At 38.7% G+C, this 20,540-nt stretch overlaps 1 protein-coding gene and 1 non-coding gene across 2 annotated transcripts; both read left to right on the top strand.

Annotated features, from left to right (window-relative positions):
* The first annotated feature begins 14,449 nt into the window (after positions 1-14,449).
* On the top strand, positions 14,450-15,385 carry LOC123936561 (olfactory receptor 2M3). The gene has a single exon (XM_045997016.1). It carries the CDS (start codon positions 14,450-14,452, stop codon positions 15,383-15,385), a length of 936 nt encoding a protein of 311 aa, XP_045852972.1.
* Positions 15,386-19,979: 4,594 nt separating this feature from the next.
* Positions 19,980-20,115, top strand: LOC123936562. The gene has a single exon (XR_006817360.1). It is a non-coding gene; the product is annotated as a U4 spliceosomal RNA (small nuclear RNA).
* Positions 20,116-20,540: the final 425 nt, after the last annotated feature.

Genomic DNA, 20,540 nt, shown 5'->3' with positions numbered 1-20,540 from the left:
TATAAGTCTTCACTGGAGAAGTGTCTGTTCATATCTTCTGCCCATTTTTTGATATGATTATCTGTTTTGTGTGTGTTGAGTTTGAGGTGTTCTTTATAGATCCTGGATATCAACCTTTTGTCTGTACTCTCATTTGCAAATATCTTCTCCCATTCCGTGTGTTGCCTTTTGGTTTTATTGACTGTTTCCTTTGCTGTGCAGAAGCTTTTGATCTTGATAAAGTCCCAAAAGTTAATTTTTGCTTTTGTTTCCTTGGCCTTTGGAGACATATCTTGAAAGAAGTTGCTGGGGCAGATATCGAAGAGGTTACTGCCTATGTTCTTCTCTAGGATTCTGACGGATTCCTGTCTCATGTTGAGGTCTTTTATCCATTTAGAATTTATCTTTGTGTAGGGTGTAAGAGAATGTTCGAGCTTCATTCTTCTACATATAGCTGTCCAATTTTCCCAGAACTATGTATTGAAGAGACTGTCTTTTTTTCCACTATATATTTTCTCCTGCTTTGTCAAAGATTATTTGACCATAGAGTTGAGGGTCCATATCTGGGCTGTCTACTCTATTCCATTGGTGTATGTGTCTGTTTTTATGGCAATACCATGCTGTCTTGGTGATCACAGCTTTGTAGTAAAACTTGAAATCGGGTAATGTGATGCTCTCAGTTTTATTTTTGTTTTTCAACATTTCCTTAGCAATTTGGGGTCTATTCTGATTCCATACAAATTTTCGGATTATTTGCTCCAGCTCTTTCAAAAATGCCCTCTGACCCTGAAATTGCACTACTGAGTATTTACCCCAAAGATAGATTTAGTGAAAAGAAGGGCCATCGGTACCCCAAGGTTCATAGCAGCAATGGCCATTGTCGCCAAACTGTGGAAAGAACCAAGATGCCTTTCAGCGGATGAAAGGATAAAGAAGATGTGGTCCATATACATTATGGAGTATTATGCCTCCATCAGAAAGGATGAATACCCAACTTTTGTAGCAACATGGACGGGACTGAAAGAGATTATGCTGAGCGAAATAAGTCAAGCAGAGAGAGTCAAGTATCATATGGTTTCACTTATTTGTGGAGTATAACAAATAACATAGAAAACATAGGGAAATGAAGAGGAGATTGGAGTTAGGGAAATTGGAAGGGGAAGTGAACCATGAGAGACTATGGACTCTGAAAAACAATCTGAGGGTTGGGAAAGTGTGGGGTGTGGGAGGTTGGGGGAGCCAGTTAGTGGGTATTAAAGAAGGCACATATTGCATGGAGCACTGGGTGTGGTGCAAAAACAATGAATTCTGTTATGCTTAAAAAAATTAAAAAAAAACGAACCCTACGTATAAGATTTCTATACTATCAGGACAAACACAAATACACAGAAGCACTGGTGGAAGAAAAAATTGGAGAGTGGTTATAAATTCTCAGTGTGGACGAGGAAGGTTATTTTGATTCTTCCTAGATATACCATTGATGGTATGTGGGTATTAAAGTCCCCTACTATTTTGGTATTGTTAACACTGAGTTACATTATGTTTGTTATTGATTTATATATTTGAGTTCTCCTAAGTTGGGGGCATAAATATTTACAATTGTTAGATCTTCTTGATGGATAGACCCCTTAATTCTGATGCAATGCCCTTCTTCATCTCTTGTTACAGTGCTTGATTTAAAATCTAGTTTGTCTGATATACATATGTATATCTACCCCAATTTTATTTTAACATCCATGAGCATGACAGATGGTTCTCCATTCCCTCACTTTCAATCTGCAAGTGAATTTAGGTCTAAAATGTTTTATGCAGCCTATGGATAGATCTTTCTTTTTTTCCACTCTGATACCCTATTTTTTTTTGGGGGGGGGGGAATTTTATCCATTCATATTCATTTTTTCCATTTATATATCCATTTATATTCAGAGTGATTATTGAAAGATATGAACTTAGTAACATTTCGTTATCTGTAGAGTTGGTGTTTCTGCTGATGCTCTCTGGTCCTTTCTGATCTTTGTTGCTCTTGGTCATTTTTTCTCCAAGAAGTCCCCCTTAAAATTTATTTCAGGGCTGGCTTGAACTCTTTTAGTTTCCTTTAGTAGTCATGAACTCTTTTAGTTTCTGTTTATCTGGGAAATTCTTTATCTTACCTTCTATTCTAATTGATATCCTTACTCAATAGAGTGTTCTTGGCTTTGGCTGTGGATTTTTGCCATTCATCATTCTGAAAGTATCCTGTTGCCACTTCTGACTTTCCAATATTCTGTTGAAATACCTCCAGTTAGTCTTATGGGTTTTTTCCATGAACTTTAAGATATCCTTTATTTTAGTATTTTTTAAAGATTTTATTTATTTATTTGACAGAGAGAGAGGTCACAAGTAGGCAGAGAGGCAGGCAGAGAGAGAGGAGGAAGCAGGCTCCCTGCAGAGCAGAGAGCCCGATGCGGGGCTCGATCCCAGGACCCTGAGATCATGACCTGAGCCGAAGGCAGCAGCTTAGTCCACTGAGCCACCCAGGTGCCCCGTTTATTTTAGTATTTTTAAGATTTTTTTTCTTTCTCATTATATATTGCACATTTAATTATAAAATGTCTTGGTGTTACTTGCTTTTTAATTATTTTTTATTTTTTATTCCATTTTATTTTTTCAGCGTAACAGTATTCATTCTTTTTGCACAACACCCAGTGCTCCATGCAAAACATGCCCTCCCCATTACCCACCACCTGTTCCCCCAACCTCCCACCCCTGACCCTTCAAAACCCTCAGGTTGTTTTTCAGAGTCCATAGTGTCTTATGGTTCGCCTCCCCTCCATAATGTCCATAGCCCCCTCCCCCTCTCCCAATCACACCTCCCCCCAGTAACCCCCAGTGTGTTTTGTGAGATTAAGAGTCATTTATGGTTTGTCTCCCTCCCAATCCCATCTTGTTTCATTTATTCTTCTCCTATCCCCCTACCCCCCCATGTTGCTTCTCCATGTCCTCATATCAGGGAGATCATATGATAGTTGTCTTTCTCCGATTGACTTATTTCACTAAGCATGATACGCTCTAGTTCCATCCACATCATCGCAAATGGCATGATTTCATTTCTTTTGATGGCTGCATAGTATTCCATTGTGTATATATACCACATCTTCTTTATCCATTCATCTGTTGATGGACATCTAGGTTCTTTCCATAGTTTGGATATTGTAGACATTGCAGCTATAAACATTTGGGTACACGTGCCCCTTCGGATCACTATGTTTGTATCTTTAGGGTAAATACCCAGTAGTGCAATTGCTGGGTCATAAGGTAGTTGTATTTTCAACATTTTGAGGACCCTCCATGCTGTTTTCCAGAGTGGTTGCACCAGCTTGCATTCCCATCAACAGTGGAGGAGGGTTCCCCTTTCTCCGCATCCTCGCCAGCATCTGTCATTTCCTGACTTGTTAATTTTAGCCATTCTGACTGGTGTGAGGTAGTATCTCATTGTGGTTTTGATTTGTATTTCCCTGATGCCGAGTGATGTGGAGCACTTTTTCATGTGTCTGTTGGCCATCTGGATGTCTTCTTTGCAGAAATGTCTGTTCATGTCCTCTGCCCATTTCTTGATTGGATTGTTTGTTCTTTGGGGGTTGAGTTTGCTAAGTTCCTTATAGATTTTGGATACTAACCCTTTATCTGATATGTCGTTTGCAAATATCTTCTCCCATTCTGTCAGTTGTCTTTTGGTTTTGTTAACTGTTTCCTTTGCTGTGCAAAAGCTTTTGATCTTGATGAAATCCCAATAGTTCATTTTTGCCCTTGCTTCCCTTGCCTTTGCCGTTGTTCCTAGGAAGATGTTGCTACGGCTGAGGTCGAAGAGGTTGCTGCCTGCGTTCTCCTCAAGGATTTTGATGGATTCCTTTCTCACATTGAGGTCCTTCATCCATTTGGAGTCTATTTTTCGTGTGTGGTGTAAGGAAGTGGTCCAATTTGATTTTTCTGCATGTGGCTGTCCAATTGTCCCAGCACCATTTATTGAAGAGGCTGTCTTTTTTCCATTGGACATTCTTTCCTGCTTTGTCGAAGATTAGTTGACCATAGAGTTGAGGGTCGATTTCTGGGCTCTCTATTCTGTTCTACTGATCTATGTGTCTGTTTTTGTGCCAGTCCCATGCTGTCTTGATGATGACAGCTTTGTAATAGAGCTTGAAGTCCGGAATTGTGATGCCACCAACTTTGGCTTTGTTCTTCAATATTCCTTTGGCTATTCGAGGTCTTTTCTGGTTACATATAAATTTTAGGATTATTTGTTCCATTTCTTTGAAAAAAAATGGATGGTCTTTTGATAGGGATTGCATTAAATGTGTAGATTGCTTTAGGTACCATAGACATTTTCACAATATTTATTCTTCCAATCCAGGAGCATGGAACATTTTTCCATTTTTTTGTGTCTTCCTCAATTTCTTTCATGAGTACTTTATAATTTTCTGTGTATAGATTCTTAGTCTCTTTGGTTAGGTTTATTCCTAGGTATCTTATAGTTTTGGGTACAATTGTAAATGGGATGGACTCCTTAATTTCTCTTTCTTCAGTCTTGTTGTTGGTGTACAGAAATGCAACTGATTTCTGTGCATTGATTTTATATCCTGACACTTTACTGAATTCCTGGACAAGTTCTAGCAGTTTTGGAGTGGAGTCTTTTGGGTTTTCCACATATAGTATCATATCATCTGCGAAGAGTGATATTTTGACTTCTTCTTTACCAATTTGGAGGCCTTTAATTTCTTTTTGTTGTCTGATTGCTGAGGCTAGGACTTCTAGTACTATGTTGAATAGCAGTGGTGATAATGGACATCCCTGCAGTGTTCCTGACCTTAATGGAAAAGCTTTCAGTTTTTCTCCATTGAGAATGATATTTGCGGTGGGTTTTTCATAGATGGCTTTGATAATATTGAGGTATGTGCCCTCTATCCCTACACTTTGAAGAGTTTTGATCAGGAAGGGATGCTGTACTTTGTCAAATGCTTTTTCAGCATCTATGGAGAGTATCATATGGTTCTTGTTCTTTCTTTTATTAATGTGTTCTATCACATTGATTGATTTGCGGATGTTGAACCAACCCTGCAGCCCTGGAATAAATCCCACTTGATCGTGGTGAATAATCCTTTTAATGTACTGTCGAATCCTATTGGCTAGTATTTTGGCGAGAATTTTTGCATCTGTGTTCATCAAGGATATTGGTCTATAGTTCTCTTTTTTGGTGGGATCCTTGTCTGGTTTTGGGATCAAGGTGATGCTGGCCTCATAAAATGTGTTTGAAAGTTTTCCTTCCGTTTCTATTTTTTGGAACAGTTTCAGGAGAATAGGAATGAGTTCTTCTTTAAATGTTTGGTAGAATTCCCCTGGGAAGCCGTCTGGCCCTGGGCTTTTGTCTGTTTGGAGATTTTTGATGAATGTTTCAATCTCCTTACTGGTTATGGGCCTGTTCAGGTTTTCTATTTCTTCCTGGTTCAGTTGTGGTAGTTTATATGTCTCTAGGAATGCATCCATTTCTTCCAGATTGTCCAATTTGTTGGCGTAGAGTTGCTCATAGTATGTTCTTATAATTGTCTGTATTTCTTTGGTGTTAGTTGTGATCTCTCCTCTTTCATTCATGATTTTATTGATTTGGGTCCTTTCTCTTTTCTTTTTGATGAGTCTGGCCAGGGGTTTATCAATCTTATTGATTCCTTCAAAGAACCAGCTCCTAGTTTCATTGATTTTTTCTGTTGTTTTTTTGGTTTCTATTTCATTGATTTCTGCTCTGATCTTTATGATTTCTCTTCTCCTGCTGGGTTTAGGGTTTCCTTCTTGTTCTTTCTCCAGCTCCTTTACACGTAGGGTTAGGTTGTGTACTTGAGACCTTTCTTGTTTCTTGAGAAAGGCTTGTACCGCTATATATTTTCCTCTCAGGACTGCCTTTGCTGTGTCCCACAGATTTTTTTTTTAATGTATTTATTTATTTTCAGCGTAACAGTACTCATTGTTTTTGCACCACACCCAGTGCTCCATGCAATACGTGCCCTCTCCATTACCCTCCACCTGGTTCCCCAACCTCCCACCCCTACCCCTTCAAAACCCTCAGGTTGTTTTTCAGAGTCCATAGTCTAATTTTTAAAAATTTCCCAGTAGCCTATATTAAGTCCAGTGTAACTACAGATATATAATTTGCATGTACCTTTATCAATATACAAATAAATTAATTAAATACTGATTCAGGGAGAAATCAATTATTTGTCAGTTAAAAAATACATTTGCTTTAACTGGAAACAAAAATGTGAAATTATAAAGAATTAAAAAAAGAAGAAGAAGATATTGTCCATATATACAATGGAATATTATGCCTCCATCAGAAAGGATGAATTCCCAACTTTTGTATCAACATGGACAGGACTGGAGGAGATTATGCTTGTGAAATAAGTCAAGCAGAGAATGTCAATTATATGGTTTCACTTACTTGTGGAACATAAGGAATAACATGGAGGACATTAGGAGAAGAAAAGGGAAACTGAATTGGGGGAAATTGGAGGGGGAGATGAGCCATGAGAGTCTGTGGACTCGGAGAAACAAACTGAAGGCTTGGGAGGGGAGAGGGGTTGGGGGGTTGGGTGAGCCTGGTGGTGGGTATTAAGGAGATCATGTATTGCATGGAGCACTGGGTGTGTTGCACAAACAATGAATCTTAGAACACTGAAAAAATAAAACATAATAAAAAAAAGAAAAGTGAATAATCTATTAAAATGTCTATATTTTAATTTAATTGTATTATGTAATTATAGGAAATATTAAAAATTATTTAAGATTTTTTAAAAATGTGAAATTATAAAATAATCTCTATCTTCCTAGGGAAGAATCCCTATTTCCTCTAGGGAAGCTGTATAATTTTAAAATATAAGCAGCTATAATCTTGATTCTTCTCATCAATAAACCTGCTGAAGATGTGTATATTTATTAGGTTAACACATTTTTTTTAAGATTTTATTTATTTATTTGACAGAGAGATCACAAGTAGGCAGAGAGGTAGGCAGAGGTGGGGGGAGCAGATTCTCCACTGAGCAGAGAGCCCGATGTGGGGCTCGATCCCAGTACCCTGAGATCATGACCTGAGCCAAAGGCAGAGGCTTAACCCACTGAGCCACCCAGGCGCCCCAGCTTAACACATTTTAGTGAAATTTGTCAAATATTTAGGTTAGGTCCAACTAAACATATTCATATTCATTCAATATTTCCTCAAAAATATTGAGGGGTAGACACTTGTATAGGGAAAATCTGAAAACAAAACACATAATTTCCAACCTAAAGTATTTACTGTTTCCTTCAACATGACAGGAAGTTCAGGAATATTGTGAAGATAATGGACAATGGTAGAGATGAATATAAGGTCCAGGCTTGCTAACAGTTCTAGAAGGGATAACCAAAAATGTTCTCTGAATAAATGATGACTAATGTGAATTTTAATGAGTAAGACCTTAGCCATAGAAAAGTATAAGACAAAAGGGTAAGGTAAGTCAGGACATTCTAGGAAGCTCAAGAAAGTCAATAAGGCTAAACATATAGTATTGGCAAGAGTGGAGGGAGGGGACTAGAGATAGTCTAAATGTGAAGGAAGGGCCACATCCTAAAAATTTATGTATGCCCATCCAGGCTTAATGCTTAAGCAAAGTAGACTACTTGAAGAATTTAAGGATAGGAATGACAAAAAATCAAATACAAGTTCTGGCCATAATATGAAGAATAGACTAAAGAAAGCGAAGATTAAATTTGTTGTCTGAATGTTGTGATAAAAAGTAAAAGAGAGGGAGAGAGAGAGAGAGTTTTAATGTTCCATATTGTTATGCATTTACAATAAAAAAGTCTTATAGCAAGCCTTTATTTATAATATTTCTTGTGTGAATGGAAGACCATCTTATCTCCATTTCCTTTTTAAAAATAGACTGAGTGGTGCCAAGGCACAACAAAAGCCACTGGTCCATAGGCTGCTCTCTGATAAGCCCAGGACTTTTTACTTTTTTCTGCTTGTTATACTTACAAAGAATAGTTACAAATGTTACAAATGACAGTTTAATTGTTTTTGTAATTAGGAAATTTAATTTAATGGTGGGCTAAGCAATGAGATACAAGGGAAAATGAAAAATATATATATATATATATTTAAATAAAACTCAATGGAATGATGTAAGAAAGAAATTCAAAGTTCTTAAAAGATTATATCAGATTAGTTGTGGATATGATAATTTTAGAAGAGATTAGAGGAGAAGAATGTATTAATTTTCTATTGTTGATCTAACATATTACTAAAAGAAGAGTAGCTTTAAATAAAATCTGGAGGTCAGAAGACCATAATCAGTCTCAGTTGGATAAAATCAAATTGTCAACAGTGTGTCCCACAGATTTTGAACTGTTGTGTTTTCATTATCATTTGTTTCCATGATTTTTTTCAGTTCTTCTTTAATTTCCTGGTTGACCCATTCATTGTTTAGAAGGATGCTGTCTAGTCTCCATGTATTTGGGTTCTTTCCAGCTTTCCTCTTGTGATTGAGTTCTAGCTTCAGAGCATTGTGGTCTGAAAATATGCAGGGAATAATCCTAATCTTTTGATACCGGTTGAGACCTGATTTGTGACCCAGGATGTGATCTATTCTGGAGAAGGTTCCATGTGCACTAGAGAAGAATGTGTATTCTGTTGCTTTGGGATGAAATGTTCTGAATATATCTGTGATGTCCATCTGGTCCAGTGTGTCATTTAAGGCCTTTATTTCCTTGTTGATCTTTTGCTTGGATGATCTGTCCATTTCAGTGAGGGGAGTGTTCAAGTCCCCTACTATTATTGTATTATTATTGATGTGTTTCTTTGATTTTGTTATTAATTGGTTGATATAGTTGGCTGCTCCCACGTTAGGGCCATAGATATTTAAAATGGTTAGATCTTCTTGTTGGACAGACCCTTTGAGTAGGATATAGTGTCCTTCCTCATCTCTTATTATAGTCTTTGGCTTAAAATCTAATTGATCTGATATAAGGATTGCCACCCCAGCTTTCTTCTGATGCCCATTAGCATGGTAAATTGTTTTCCACCCCCTCACTTTAAATCTGGAGGTGTCTTCACGTCTAAAATGAGTTTCTTGTAGGCAACATACTGATGGGTTTTGTTTTTTTTTTTTTTTTTTTTTTTTTTTTTCAAGACTAACATACTTTTTTTTTTTTTGAGGTTTTTTTTTTTTTCCCCCTTTTATTAATTTTTTCAGCGTAACAGTATTCATTCTTTTTGCACAACACCCAGTGCTCCATGCAAAACGTGCCCTCCCCATCACCCACCACCTGTTCCCCCAACCTCCCACCCCTGGTATATATACACAATGGAATATTATGCAGCCATCAAAAGAAATGAAATCTTGCCATTTGCGACGACGTGGATGGAACTAGAGCGTATCATGCTTAGTGAAATAAGTCAATCGGAGAAAGACAACTATCATATGATCTCCCTGATATGAGGACATGGAGAAGCAACATGGGGGGGGAGGGGGATAGGAGAAGAATAAATGAAACAAGATGGGATTGGGAGGGAGACAAACCATAAATGACTCTTAATCTCACAAAACAAACTGGGGGTTGCTGGGGGGAGGTGGGATTGGGAGAGGGGGAGCGGGCTATGGACATTGGGGAGGGGAGGCGAACCATAAGAGACTATGGACTCAGGGGTTTTGTTTTTTTATCCATTCTGATATCCTGTGTCTTTTGATTGGGGCATTTAGCCCATTAACATTCAGGGTAACTATTGAGAGATATGAATTTAGTGCCATTATTAGCCTGTAAGGTGACTGTTACTGTATATTGTCTCTGTACCTTTCTGATCTACTACTTTTAGGCTCTCTCTTGGCTTAGAGGACCCCTTTCAATATTTCCTGTAGAGCTGGTTTGGTGTTTGCAAATTCTTTCAGTTTTTGTTTTTCCTGGAAGCTTTTGATCTCTCCTTCTATTTTCAATGATAGCCTAGCTGGATAGAGTATTCTTGGCTGCATGTTTTTCTCGTTGAGTGCTCTGAATATATCATGCCAGCTCTTTCTGGCCTGCCAGGTCTCTGTGGATAAGTCTGCTGCCAATCTAATATTTTTACCATTGTATGTTACAGACTTCTTTTCTCGGGCTGCTTTCAAGATTTTCTCTTTGTCACTAAGACTTGTCAATTTTACTATTAGATGACGGGGTGTGGACCTATTCTTGTTGACTTTGAGGGGGGTTCTCTGCATCTCCTGGATTTTGATGCTTGTTCCCTTTGCCATATTAGGGAAATTCTCTCCAATGATTCTCTCCAATAGACCTTCTGCTCCCCTCTCTGTTTCTTCTTCTTCTGGAATCCCAATTATTCTAATGTTGTTTCATCTTATGGTGTCACTTATCTCTCGAATTCTCCCCTCATGGTCCAGTAGCTGTTTGTCCCTCTTTTGCTCGGCTTCTTTATTCTCTGTCATTTGGTCTTCTATATCACTAATTCTTTCTTCTGCCTCATTTATCCTAGCAGTGAGAGCCTCCATTTTTGATTGCACCTCATTAATAGCTTTTTTGATTTCAACTTGGTTAGATTTTAGTTCTTTAATTTCTCCAGAAAGGGCTTTAATATCTCCAGAGAGGGTTTCTCTAATATCTTCCATGCCTTTTTCGAGCCCGGCTAGAATGTTCAGAATCGTCATTCTGAACTCTTGATCTGACATATTACCCTTGTCTGTGTTGATTAGGTCCCTAGCCTTCGGTACTGTCTCTTGTTCTTTTGTTTGTGGTGATTTTTTCCGCCTTGTCCTTTTGTCCAGATAAGAGGATATGAAGGAGCAAATAAACTACTAAAAGGGTGGCAAAGACCCCGGAAAAATGCGCTGTAACCAAATCAGAAGAGACCCCAAATTGTGGGGGGGAGAAAGGGGATAAAAACAGGTTCTTTCAGAAAGTGGTTGATTTTCTGTTTCTAGAGTTGCTGTTCTTCTTCTCTTCGCTCTCCCGTTGGATTTGTAGGTGTTTGCAATGTTTAGATAAGCTATCGAGCTGATCTCCTGCTACCTGATGTAGTCTCAGGCTGCTACTTCTCCGCCATCTTGACTCCTCCCCTGGATTTTTCAATTTTTTTGAGGGAATTTTCGATGGTTATTTATTTCCCCCTTAGAATCGCCTTTGATGTATGCCATAGGTTTTGGACTGAAGTGTCTTCATTGTCATTGGTTTCCATGAATTGTTGAAGTTCATCTTTGATCTCCTTGTTGATCCAATCGTTTTTAAGCAAGGTGGTCTTTAGCTTCCTTCCTGGTTGGTTTTCTGGGGGAGGGCCCTGCCTCCTGGGTTTTCAGACAATGATGTTCCCTGAATTAGGTTCTCCTGCTCCCCTCAAGGGGGTGGGTTCTGTGGAATTTTTTTTTTTTAGGCTTTTGTTCTCTGGAGGTTTTTATGTTTGTTCATCTGTTTTCTCTCGCCTTGACAGCTTTTAATGGTTTTTGGAGGTTTAGAGGAGAGCAAACTGCACCCAGACCTCCCTCTCAGAGAGAAGCCTCAGAATGCTCTGCAGAGATCCTGCAAGAGTAGGTTCCGAGTCAGGGTCCCTGGGGATGCAGGATTTCCTCCTTGTACCCAATACCACAGCAGTGGTGGCCGTCTGGTCATCTCCAGACCACCAGACAGGTTCCAAACAGTGATCGCACACTGAGAATTTCCCACTGGCCCAGGCCCAGAATGCCTGGTTTTTCAGGATGCCAGAGCTCCAGGCTGGCACCTGTGCGCACCTCTCCCAGGGGAGGTTGTGGGACATGTGCATTTTCGGAATGCTGTCTGGCCAGACTCCCAGCCTCTCACGGAAGTCGGACCCCATGTGTTCTTGGGTGCGCTGGTGGCTCAGGTTTGCTGGCGGCTCATGGACCAAGACCCGGTTCCTCCGTCGCACTTCTCTGGCTCAGCACCAGAGGAGGCTGTCCTGGGTCCAGGGATTTAAGCCCCTGACCCTAACCACCCTGATTCCCACAATATTCCCCCATGATCCTTTGCTCTTTTTTTTTTTTTTTTGAGTGCTTTCAACCAGACTCCAAGCTAATGCTGGTCCTCAGACACAAGGCACTCTCATATTGGGCTCTTACTTTCCAATCGGTTGTCTCTGGTGGCTCCCTCCCCCTTTTTGTTTATCTTCCGATATCAGTCTGATGTTCCCACTCTGCTTTACCTGCCACTGGTGTCTTCTGCTCCTGTAGAGATCCAGACGTGTATAATTCTGATCTCAGGCTGATTTCATGGGTGATCGGAGTTCTTTGGTGAATAATCATCTCACTTTAGGGTACAGATTGAAACAGCGCCTCCTCCTACTTCCCCACCATCTTCACTCCCCCAACTTATCAATTTTTAAAATAACAGTTTTTCTTTCTTAAAGCAGCACTTGCAATTTGTATGCATAATAAAAATGTAAAGAAATTGTATTTTACTACTTCCCCACTTAAAAATTGATTCAAACTCACGAGCCAGAATTCAAAGTTCTGTCTCCTTCTACAGCTTAATTTTCTTTAACTAACTTTAGGATCAGCATCTTTGTTTAGTTTTGTTTTGGGCCTCTTCACAAAAATATGATGCACAAATGAGCCAAAGTGCCTACCTGTCTAATTGTTCTAGGTACTAGTCTTGACTTTCTGTTTATAACATTGTTTTAATTACCTGGAAAAACCTTCCTTCATAGATTAACTTTTTCTCATACATGTATACTTAACTTATAAATTGAATCTTAACTGCTAGAATGAACATGAAACACAACTCTAACTTTGCTATCTCTGTTTCCCTAATACCTTCTATATATTTCACATTTTTTGTATATAAGTTCCACTTTGTGGAATATATACAGGGTTGTTCCTTATTATAGGGTGGTCTCTCTCTCTTTCTCTCTCTCTCTCTCTCTCTCTTTCTTTTACTTTTCCTGAGTCTTCAGTTGGATGCCATCAGATGTCTGAGGTCCACCTTGATTATTTAAAATTGAACACTCCAATGTAATGTTAACATCTTCTTTTCAATTATTTTTCCACAGCTTCATAGTATTTTAATATTTTTGGTCACCATATGATTACAATATGTAAGGGCAAATGATATATATATTTTTCTTTTTTGATTGCTTCTTTATTCCAAAGGCACAATGCATAGACAGATATTCATAACATTGCTTGAATTTGTGGCCCTTAAGACTCTCTAAATTTCTGTTTTTGTATGTAGTAATTTTTGTAGGAGATATCAGAGGTCTTCACACACCAGTTGGCTTAAAATGACACAATTATATGTAATGGAGACTAGTAGAATTCTAAACTCAAGATATAGACAGTGTTGGTTACTTCTGAGGGTTTTAAGAAAGAGAATATTTTCCATGCCTCTTTCCTAGCTTCTGGTGATGACGAACAATCCTTGAAATTCCTTGGTATGTAAATATATCACTGCAGTCTCTGCCTCTATTGACATCCATTTTCCTTGTGTCTATTTCATCACATGGAAGTCTTATACAGATGCCAGTCCTATATGATTGGTGTTTGGCCTACTGTAGTATGATCTCATCTTTGTTAATATTTTTTAAGATTTATTTATTTATTTGAAAGAGAGAGCATGTGGAAGACAAGAGCAGAGGACGAGCCAGAGAAAAACTCAAGCTGACTCTGTGCTTGGGGCTGGATCTCACAACCCTGAGATCATAACCTGAACTGAAACCAAGAGTTGGATGCTTAACTTACTGTGCCACCCAAGTGCCCTTAGCTAATTGTTTTCAAATAAGTTTACATTCTGAGATGTTGGGGGTTAAGGCTCAACATATCACTTTAGGAGAAACACAAGTCATCTATTACACTGGGCTATACAAAAATGGGACAAATAATTTATATTTATATAATTAAAGTATTTTTTCAGAGCATGAATTTACTGCACAAAAATATTTATGAAAATTATAGATCAAACACTCTAAACTATAAAATAATTGACAAATAAAAAGATTTTGTTAACACTGACAGAAAAAATCACCCACTACCATAAAAGCAAAGGTTCAGATTGTGCTCTTTCTCTCTCTTACTTTGTTTGCCACATGCTGAATTAAGCTTAGTTTCTCTATCAAATAATATGTAAAGGATATCTGACGTTTCAAGGCACCGTCTAAATGCTTTGGGGAATTTTCCTTTTTGAAAACACACTATCAATTTTGAAAATGTATATTATTATCTTAATTTGTGAAGGATGTTTAGAAGCTGAATTTAGGAAAAGTTCCACACTTGTATAAACTATACAGTACCAAGAGAACATATTTTGTTCTGTAATTATACTTCTTGTTCTTTGAGATTCCTAATACCAGTGATGTCAGCTTAATCGCTGACCTATAGAATTTACCACAATCACATGCTTTGTAAGGCACCAAATACACATTTATCAAATTAATGTGGTAATATCACTTTTCCCGTATTAGATAAAGAACACATTCATCATGGCATGGGCTAATCAGACTTTCATCTCTGATTTCATCCTTCTGGGAATCTTCAATCACAGTCCTACTCACATTTTCCTCTTCTCTTTGGTCTTGGGCATCTTCATAGTGGCTGTCATGGGAAACACTTCTATGATTCTCCTCATCTACCTGGACACCCAGCTCCACACTCCCATGTACTTCCTGCTTAGCCAACTGTCCCTCATGGACCTCATGCTCATCTGCTCGACTGTACCCAAGATGGCCTTCAACTACTTGTCTGGCAGCAAGTCCATTTCTGTGGCAGGTTGTGCCACACAAATTTTCTTCTATACATCACTACTTGGCTGTGAATGTTTCCTGTTGGCAGTCATGGCTTATGACCGCTATATTGCCATTTGCCACCCTCTAAGATATCTCAGTCTTATGAGTCCCAAAATTTGTGGGCTTATGACTGCATCTTCCTGGATCCTGGGCTCTACTGATGGTGTAATTGATGCTGTAGCTACATTTTCCTTCTCCTATTGTGGGTCCCGGGAAATAGCCCACTTCTTCTGTGATTTTCCTTCCCTGCTAATCATCTCATGCAATGACACATCAACATTTGAAGAAGTTATTTTCTACTGCTGTATAATAATTATTGTTTTCCCTGTAGCAATCATCATTGCTTCCTACACTCGTGTTATTCTGGCTGTCATTCACATGGGGTCTGGAGAGGGTCGCCGAAAAGCTTTTGCCACCTGTTCCTCTCACCTCATGGTGGTGGGAATGTACTATGGAGCGGCTTTATTCATGTACATGAGACCCACTTCAGATCATTCCCCCACACAGGACAAAATGGTGTCTGTCTTTTATACCATCCTTACTCCCATGCTGAATCCCCTCAACTATAGCCTCCGCAACAAGGAAGTGGCAAGAGCATTCATGAAGGTAGTGAAGGGCAAGTCTGGACAATAAATTTCTTAACTATTTTCATAATTTTCTAAGTTCTCTAGTGTCCTTTTCAATCTGTTTTTTTTTTAATGGCACTTATTATGTATACATTTTGGAAAAGCACATTCCTGGGAAACAATAAAGTCCTTTCATTTTAAGGAAAATTATTTCAAATATTCATTATTTTTTAATATTTAATTCAGTTATAACCACATTTATGGCCATTTCTTGAATAAGGATATTATAGGTTGGCTGAAATGTTCAGGAATTTTGTGGCATATATCCAGGTTACAAACAAGGTTTCTTTTCCCCATGTTGTAAATACAAAACAGTATTCAGTCACTTTCAAGTTACTTTGGATGAAGATTTGGTATGCTGGGCTTTTTACATTTACATAGTGTTTATGTTTCATTCTTAATTTTTATTCTCCCAGACTTGCAGAATAAAGCAACATAACACTTCAACCCAGATGACTTTTTATACCACACCTTTAATTTTAATCACAAAAGTGAAAATTTTATTAAATGTCTTAGATTTAACCCCTTTTCAAGTTGTTAAGACCCACCTAATCTCCATGCATGGACTCAACAAGGAACAAATTTTGCTATTCAGATCCAAATGAACTGAAAATTTGCCAGTGTCCACGAATTAGGCACTGATATGAATACATTTTATTAGTGATAACAGGATATATTGAAATTCTGGTTGTGTTTTATTCTGTTTTCTATGATAAATTATACTTAAAAGTAAGTATAAAAATTTCATGACTCTATTATATCATAATTCCTTTTATAGAAATAGTGCAATTTCCATCACATTGTCTTTATTGGACTATTGAGGCACAAGCAAATGTAACTGGTAAATGATCATAGCAGAAGGGAATACCTCTTTATGGCCTTGAGGAGAGAGAGATTGGCAGGCATTGTCACTGTGGTATGGCTTCTCCCGTGTACCCAGGGAGAGCACAAGTGTAATGACCCAAAAACCATCTAGCTGGTAGTCATGGCCAAAGGTTGTTCCACATAGCCATTAGGTTTCATTTGATGCTACCCAATAAATGCCTGGGTATTACAATCAATCTGTGCCAAATGTAATCAGTGTCTTTAATATGACAGAGTGACTACACAATACCAGTGGTATTCATTTCATGTTTTTGGTACATTTGGATTGATTCTAATTAGAGTGAGTTTTCTGCTTCCAACATGGGGATTTTCAGGTGCTTAGTTGCCCATAACCCAGAGCAAAACACATAAAACCATCATCCCTAATCTGAGCACAGTGGTAGTGTTCCTAAAACCTTTTTAAAATGAAATCGATGGATTGTTTTTTGAGTTTATCTGAGAGGGAAAAATGTTGATATCCAGTTTCATTAATAGTGTGAGGCACAGGCTAAGTTCTTGAGTCAGTATTGGTAACACCAGATCAACTAGTGATATTATATTCATTCTTCTGTTTTAAGGACTTCTGGTCCATTCCTTGGAAAGACAATAATTACACTGACAATAGTGTTCGGGGTGCCAGAGGGCATCTTCCCATATATCCAACAGTTGTGTTGATTTATTTTAGGTGCCTGTCCCATTACTGGACATCTTAAGAGCAGCAGAAGCCTAAGGCTGAAAAGACATTTAGTAGGACCTTCTTTGGTAAGGTCTTCCCCTTTTACAAGAATTACACTTGTGCCCACCTATTTATTTATTTATTTATTTATTTATTTATTTATTTATTTTTTCAGTGTTCCAAGACTCGTTATGCACCACACCCAGTGCTCCATGAAATATGTGCCCTCCTTAATACCCACAACCAGGCTCTACCATTTAGATGTTAATGTCAGTACAGCTTTAAGAATTTGACCCTTTGATCAATCATAAATATTGGCTGGGGAAGAGAGCACTATGAGGCATTAGGGGATGGACTGAGGGTGGTTTATGTCAGACCAGGATCCCCATCTTTTCTCTTCTTTCAATGGTATATTTTCCACTTTAGGTTTAGTGAGTTTGCTTAGATTTGGCTGGTAGCAGGACAATGGAATCCTAGTGGAAACTAAACAGCTACCCCTCATCTGGATGTATGAAATAATACCCATCCTGTGGGGATGTCCCTTTGCAAATTGCAGCAGATAATTCCTTTTCCAGGTGTGATGGGTCTTGGCATTCTCAGTAACATGGCACATCGATCCATGGTGAGAGTTGGGGCAATAAATATTTTTTATGACTTCCATACAATTCAGGTGTTGGGTTCCTTGGCATAGGTCTGTCATATTGGACATAGGCCTTACTGGTTGTCATTCAAATATATTAAAGCCAGGTTTAATTCTTTGGTCCATGTGGACAAGCTGGTTTTACCTGTTAACAATATAATTTGTTGTTTTAATATTTATTTTTTTCCATCGATCTTACTAATTATGGGTTAAAGGGGAGATGTGACCTCCATTCAGCGTCACACTTCTTTCCACAGATTTACACATCATGATCTTTGAAATGTAACCTCCAATTACTGGCAATTCCACAAGGGTATCCAAACATAATACTCAATTTCTTTAATACCTTAATGGAAGCCTCATTTATACAACATCAGATAAAAGCTCAAGTTAAGCCAGATGCAGTGTCCACACAAACAAAGGCATCTTTAGAAGGGGCTAATATAATTAACTTGCCAATTAATCACCAGTTGGGAACTTCAGTGATCAGCCTCAGATTATTTCAGGATATGATCCAGATGTTTAGAGCACATAGGACAGGATGTTACTACATTAACCAAGTCAATGTACTTCAAGGGAAATTCAGCATCCTTGGCAATATGACATCCCGTTGGAGCACTGCAGTCACCACTCTTTCTATGCATCCAATCTGCTGTATCTACTGCATGGTCAGTAGCTAAAGCTTCAGTTTCCTGATTGTCAGGGAATGTAAGTAACTTATGAGCTGGTAAATGACGTCTGCCTTAGGATCTTGCAGATGGACCCAAAGGTCCTTCCACATATCCTCACCATATGAGGTCTAATTCATAATCATCCTCTCCTTGGCTTTCCATTGTCTGACCCTAAGAGTTAATATCTTTAAAAGGGATCAATTGTCAGTGCAAAGGGTTAATGACCAAGGTCAACTAGCTGCTATGGTTTGTCCTTGTTTCCATCCAGATGGTGTCAGTGTTGAGTTGAATAGTGACTTCAGTCATCGTGGATATATTTCCTCTACTTCACCTCTCTATACTATGCATAAACGGAAATTTTCCCTGTTCCCTTTTTACAGTTTGCAGGGGTCACCATAGAAGTAGAGGTGAGGGCATCTATAAAATACGTATACCCTCACAACATCTATTAGTACCTTCTTTCCCAGAGACAGTGGACTGGTAGAAAGGGCACTCCTCTGCTAGCAAGTAGACATGACACTTAGTCGAAGTGGGAGTTTGATATGTGGCAGAAGTGGGTCAATGGAACATATTTTCCACTCATTCCTTGATAGTCAGGGAAGTTCTTGTCACAGTGTGTTGTTCTTTACTGAGAGATTATACGTAGAGGAATGGTGTGTACACTGCTACAAACTGTTGATCTATGGGGGTATATCAGATTTCTGTCCCCTTCCAGAGCTGAGATCAAAATCCTAAAGGTATTATCTCCTTCTGTTATTTCTACCACAGTGTCTAACCCGTACCTTCTGGACACACAGATACATCTAACTCAGATGGGAACCCTCCTTGGGAGATGCCCAGAGCTTCATTCTGCTTCAGTAGTATTTTTACCTTTTCAAAGGTGGTCTATTGCTCTCATCCCCAGTTCCACACATTCCCTGTATTTATTAGACAAGATAAGGAATGGAGGTACTATGTTATGTTGGGCTAAAAGTTCTCACAAACCCCCAAATCCCTATAAATGCTTGAAACTTTTTCGTGTTTTTAGGGGTTGGGTAGGCTTGCACATTTTCAATCACAGTTTCTAGGAAAACATGGGTCTTACTTTAGCAGACAACTCCTTAAACTTTATGGTGTTGCCCTGAGCCTTGAATTTTCTGTGGCTTTACTGCCCATCAACTCCCTCACAGATGCTCTGCAAAGCCTGCAAGCTGTTACAGCAGAAACAAAGCTTCACATGCTAACATTGTATCATCAATAATTTTGTGGGCCTATTTCACTGGTGTGGGGAGGAAGAACAGGGATCTCAGACTACCATTTCATAATATATTGTGGAATTTTGCAAGGTAACCTTGAGGGGGCACCTTTAAGGTCCATTTTTGCCCCCTCCCATGTGAAGGCAAATTGATGTTGTGACTCAGTGGCCATGGGTATACAGAAAAAGGCATTTGTTAAATCCAGCACAGCATGACATGCTCCTCAGATCCAGATAGGATTGTATCCCTGAGGCCTCTGTTGGAGAAGGAATGGCATCAGACAAATTAAAAAGTAGGGGTGCATGGGTGGCTCAGTCAGTTAAGTATCTGAATTGGGATTTCTGCTCAGGTCGTGATCTCATGGATCTTGAGATCAAGCACTGTGGGCTCTACATGCAGCAAGGAGTCTGCATGAAATTCTCTCCCTCTACCCCTTTCCCTGCTTATGTGTGTGTTCTCTCTCTCCCCTTTTTTTTCTCTCAAATAAATAAAAAAATATTCTTTTTTGAGAAAGAAGCTTTGCGCAGTGGCATTATTGTAGCCAATGAGGTTTATCCGAGGCGCGATTATTGCTAATTGAAAAAGAAAGAAAATTTTTAAACTATTACTCAGGTTTTAAGGCTCTATATAAACTAACCAGTACAGTGTTAGGTTCTCAGTCTATCCGTTAAGGCAGGATCCTTGCAGGAATAAGGTCACACACACTTGAATCTAGATTAGTCTTACTGGACCCTTCACAGCTGACTGGGATAGATTTTTGGCTTTCTGTCATATTAAGGGTTAGACATTATGAGGTTGTCTGCTTTACTGTCATCACCATAATCTTCTATTCATTCTCCAAGGGATTCCATGTTCTAGTGTCCTTATCAGGATTAGTCACAAGCACCTGGGCCTTAACCCATGGTAGCTTGTGCTGTCCTTAGCTTTGAAAACTACAGTGTGTTCTTCACTGTGGAGTGTGATACAAACTCTAACTTATTCTTCTCTCCCACCTTGTCTGCCAGTCCCAAAGCCATCAGGCTAGCAGACACTTTCATGTCCTCTTCTTATTTTAGCTTGTCTTCCAACTTCCTAAC

The sequence above is a fragment of the Meles meles genome, unplaced genomic scaffold (assembly GCF_922984935.1).
Source record: "Meles meles unplaced genomic scaffold, mMelMel3.1 paternal haplotype, whole genome shotgun sequence".
Classification (NCBI taxonomy): Eukaryota; Metazoa; Chordata; class Mammalia; order Carnivora; family Mustelidae; genus Meles; species Meles meles.
Note: the sequence above shows the minus strand (reverse complement) of the source record. Positions and strands in the feature narration are given on the sequence as shown.

What these genes read in the sequence shown, in the direction of transcription:
- LOC123936561 (XM_045997016.1), top strand. Translation starts at nt 14,450, where the DNA reads ATGGCATGGGCTAATCAGACTTTCATCTCTGATTTCATCCTTCTGGGA.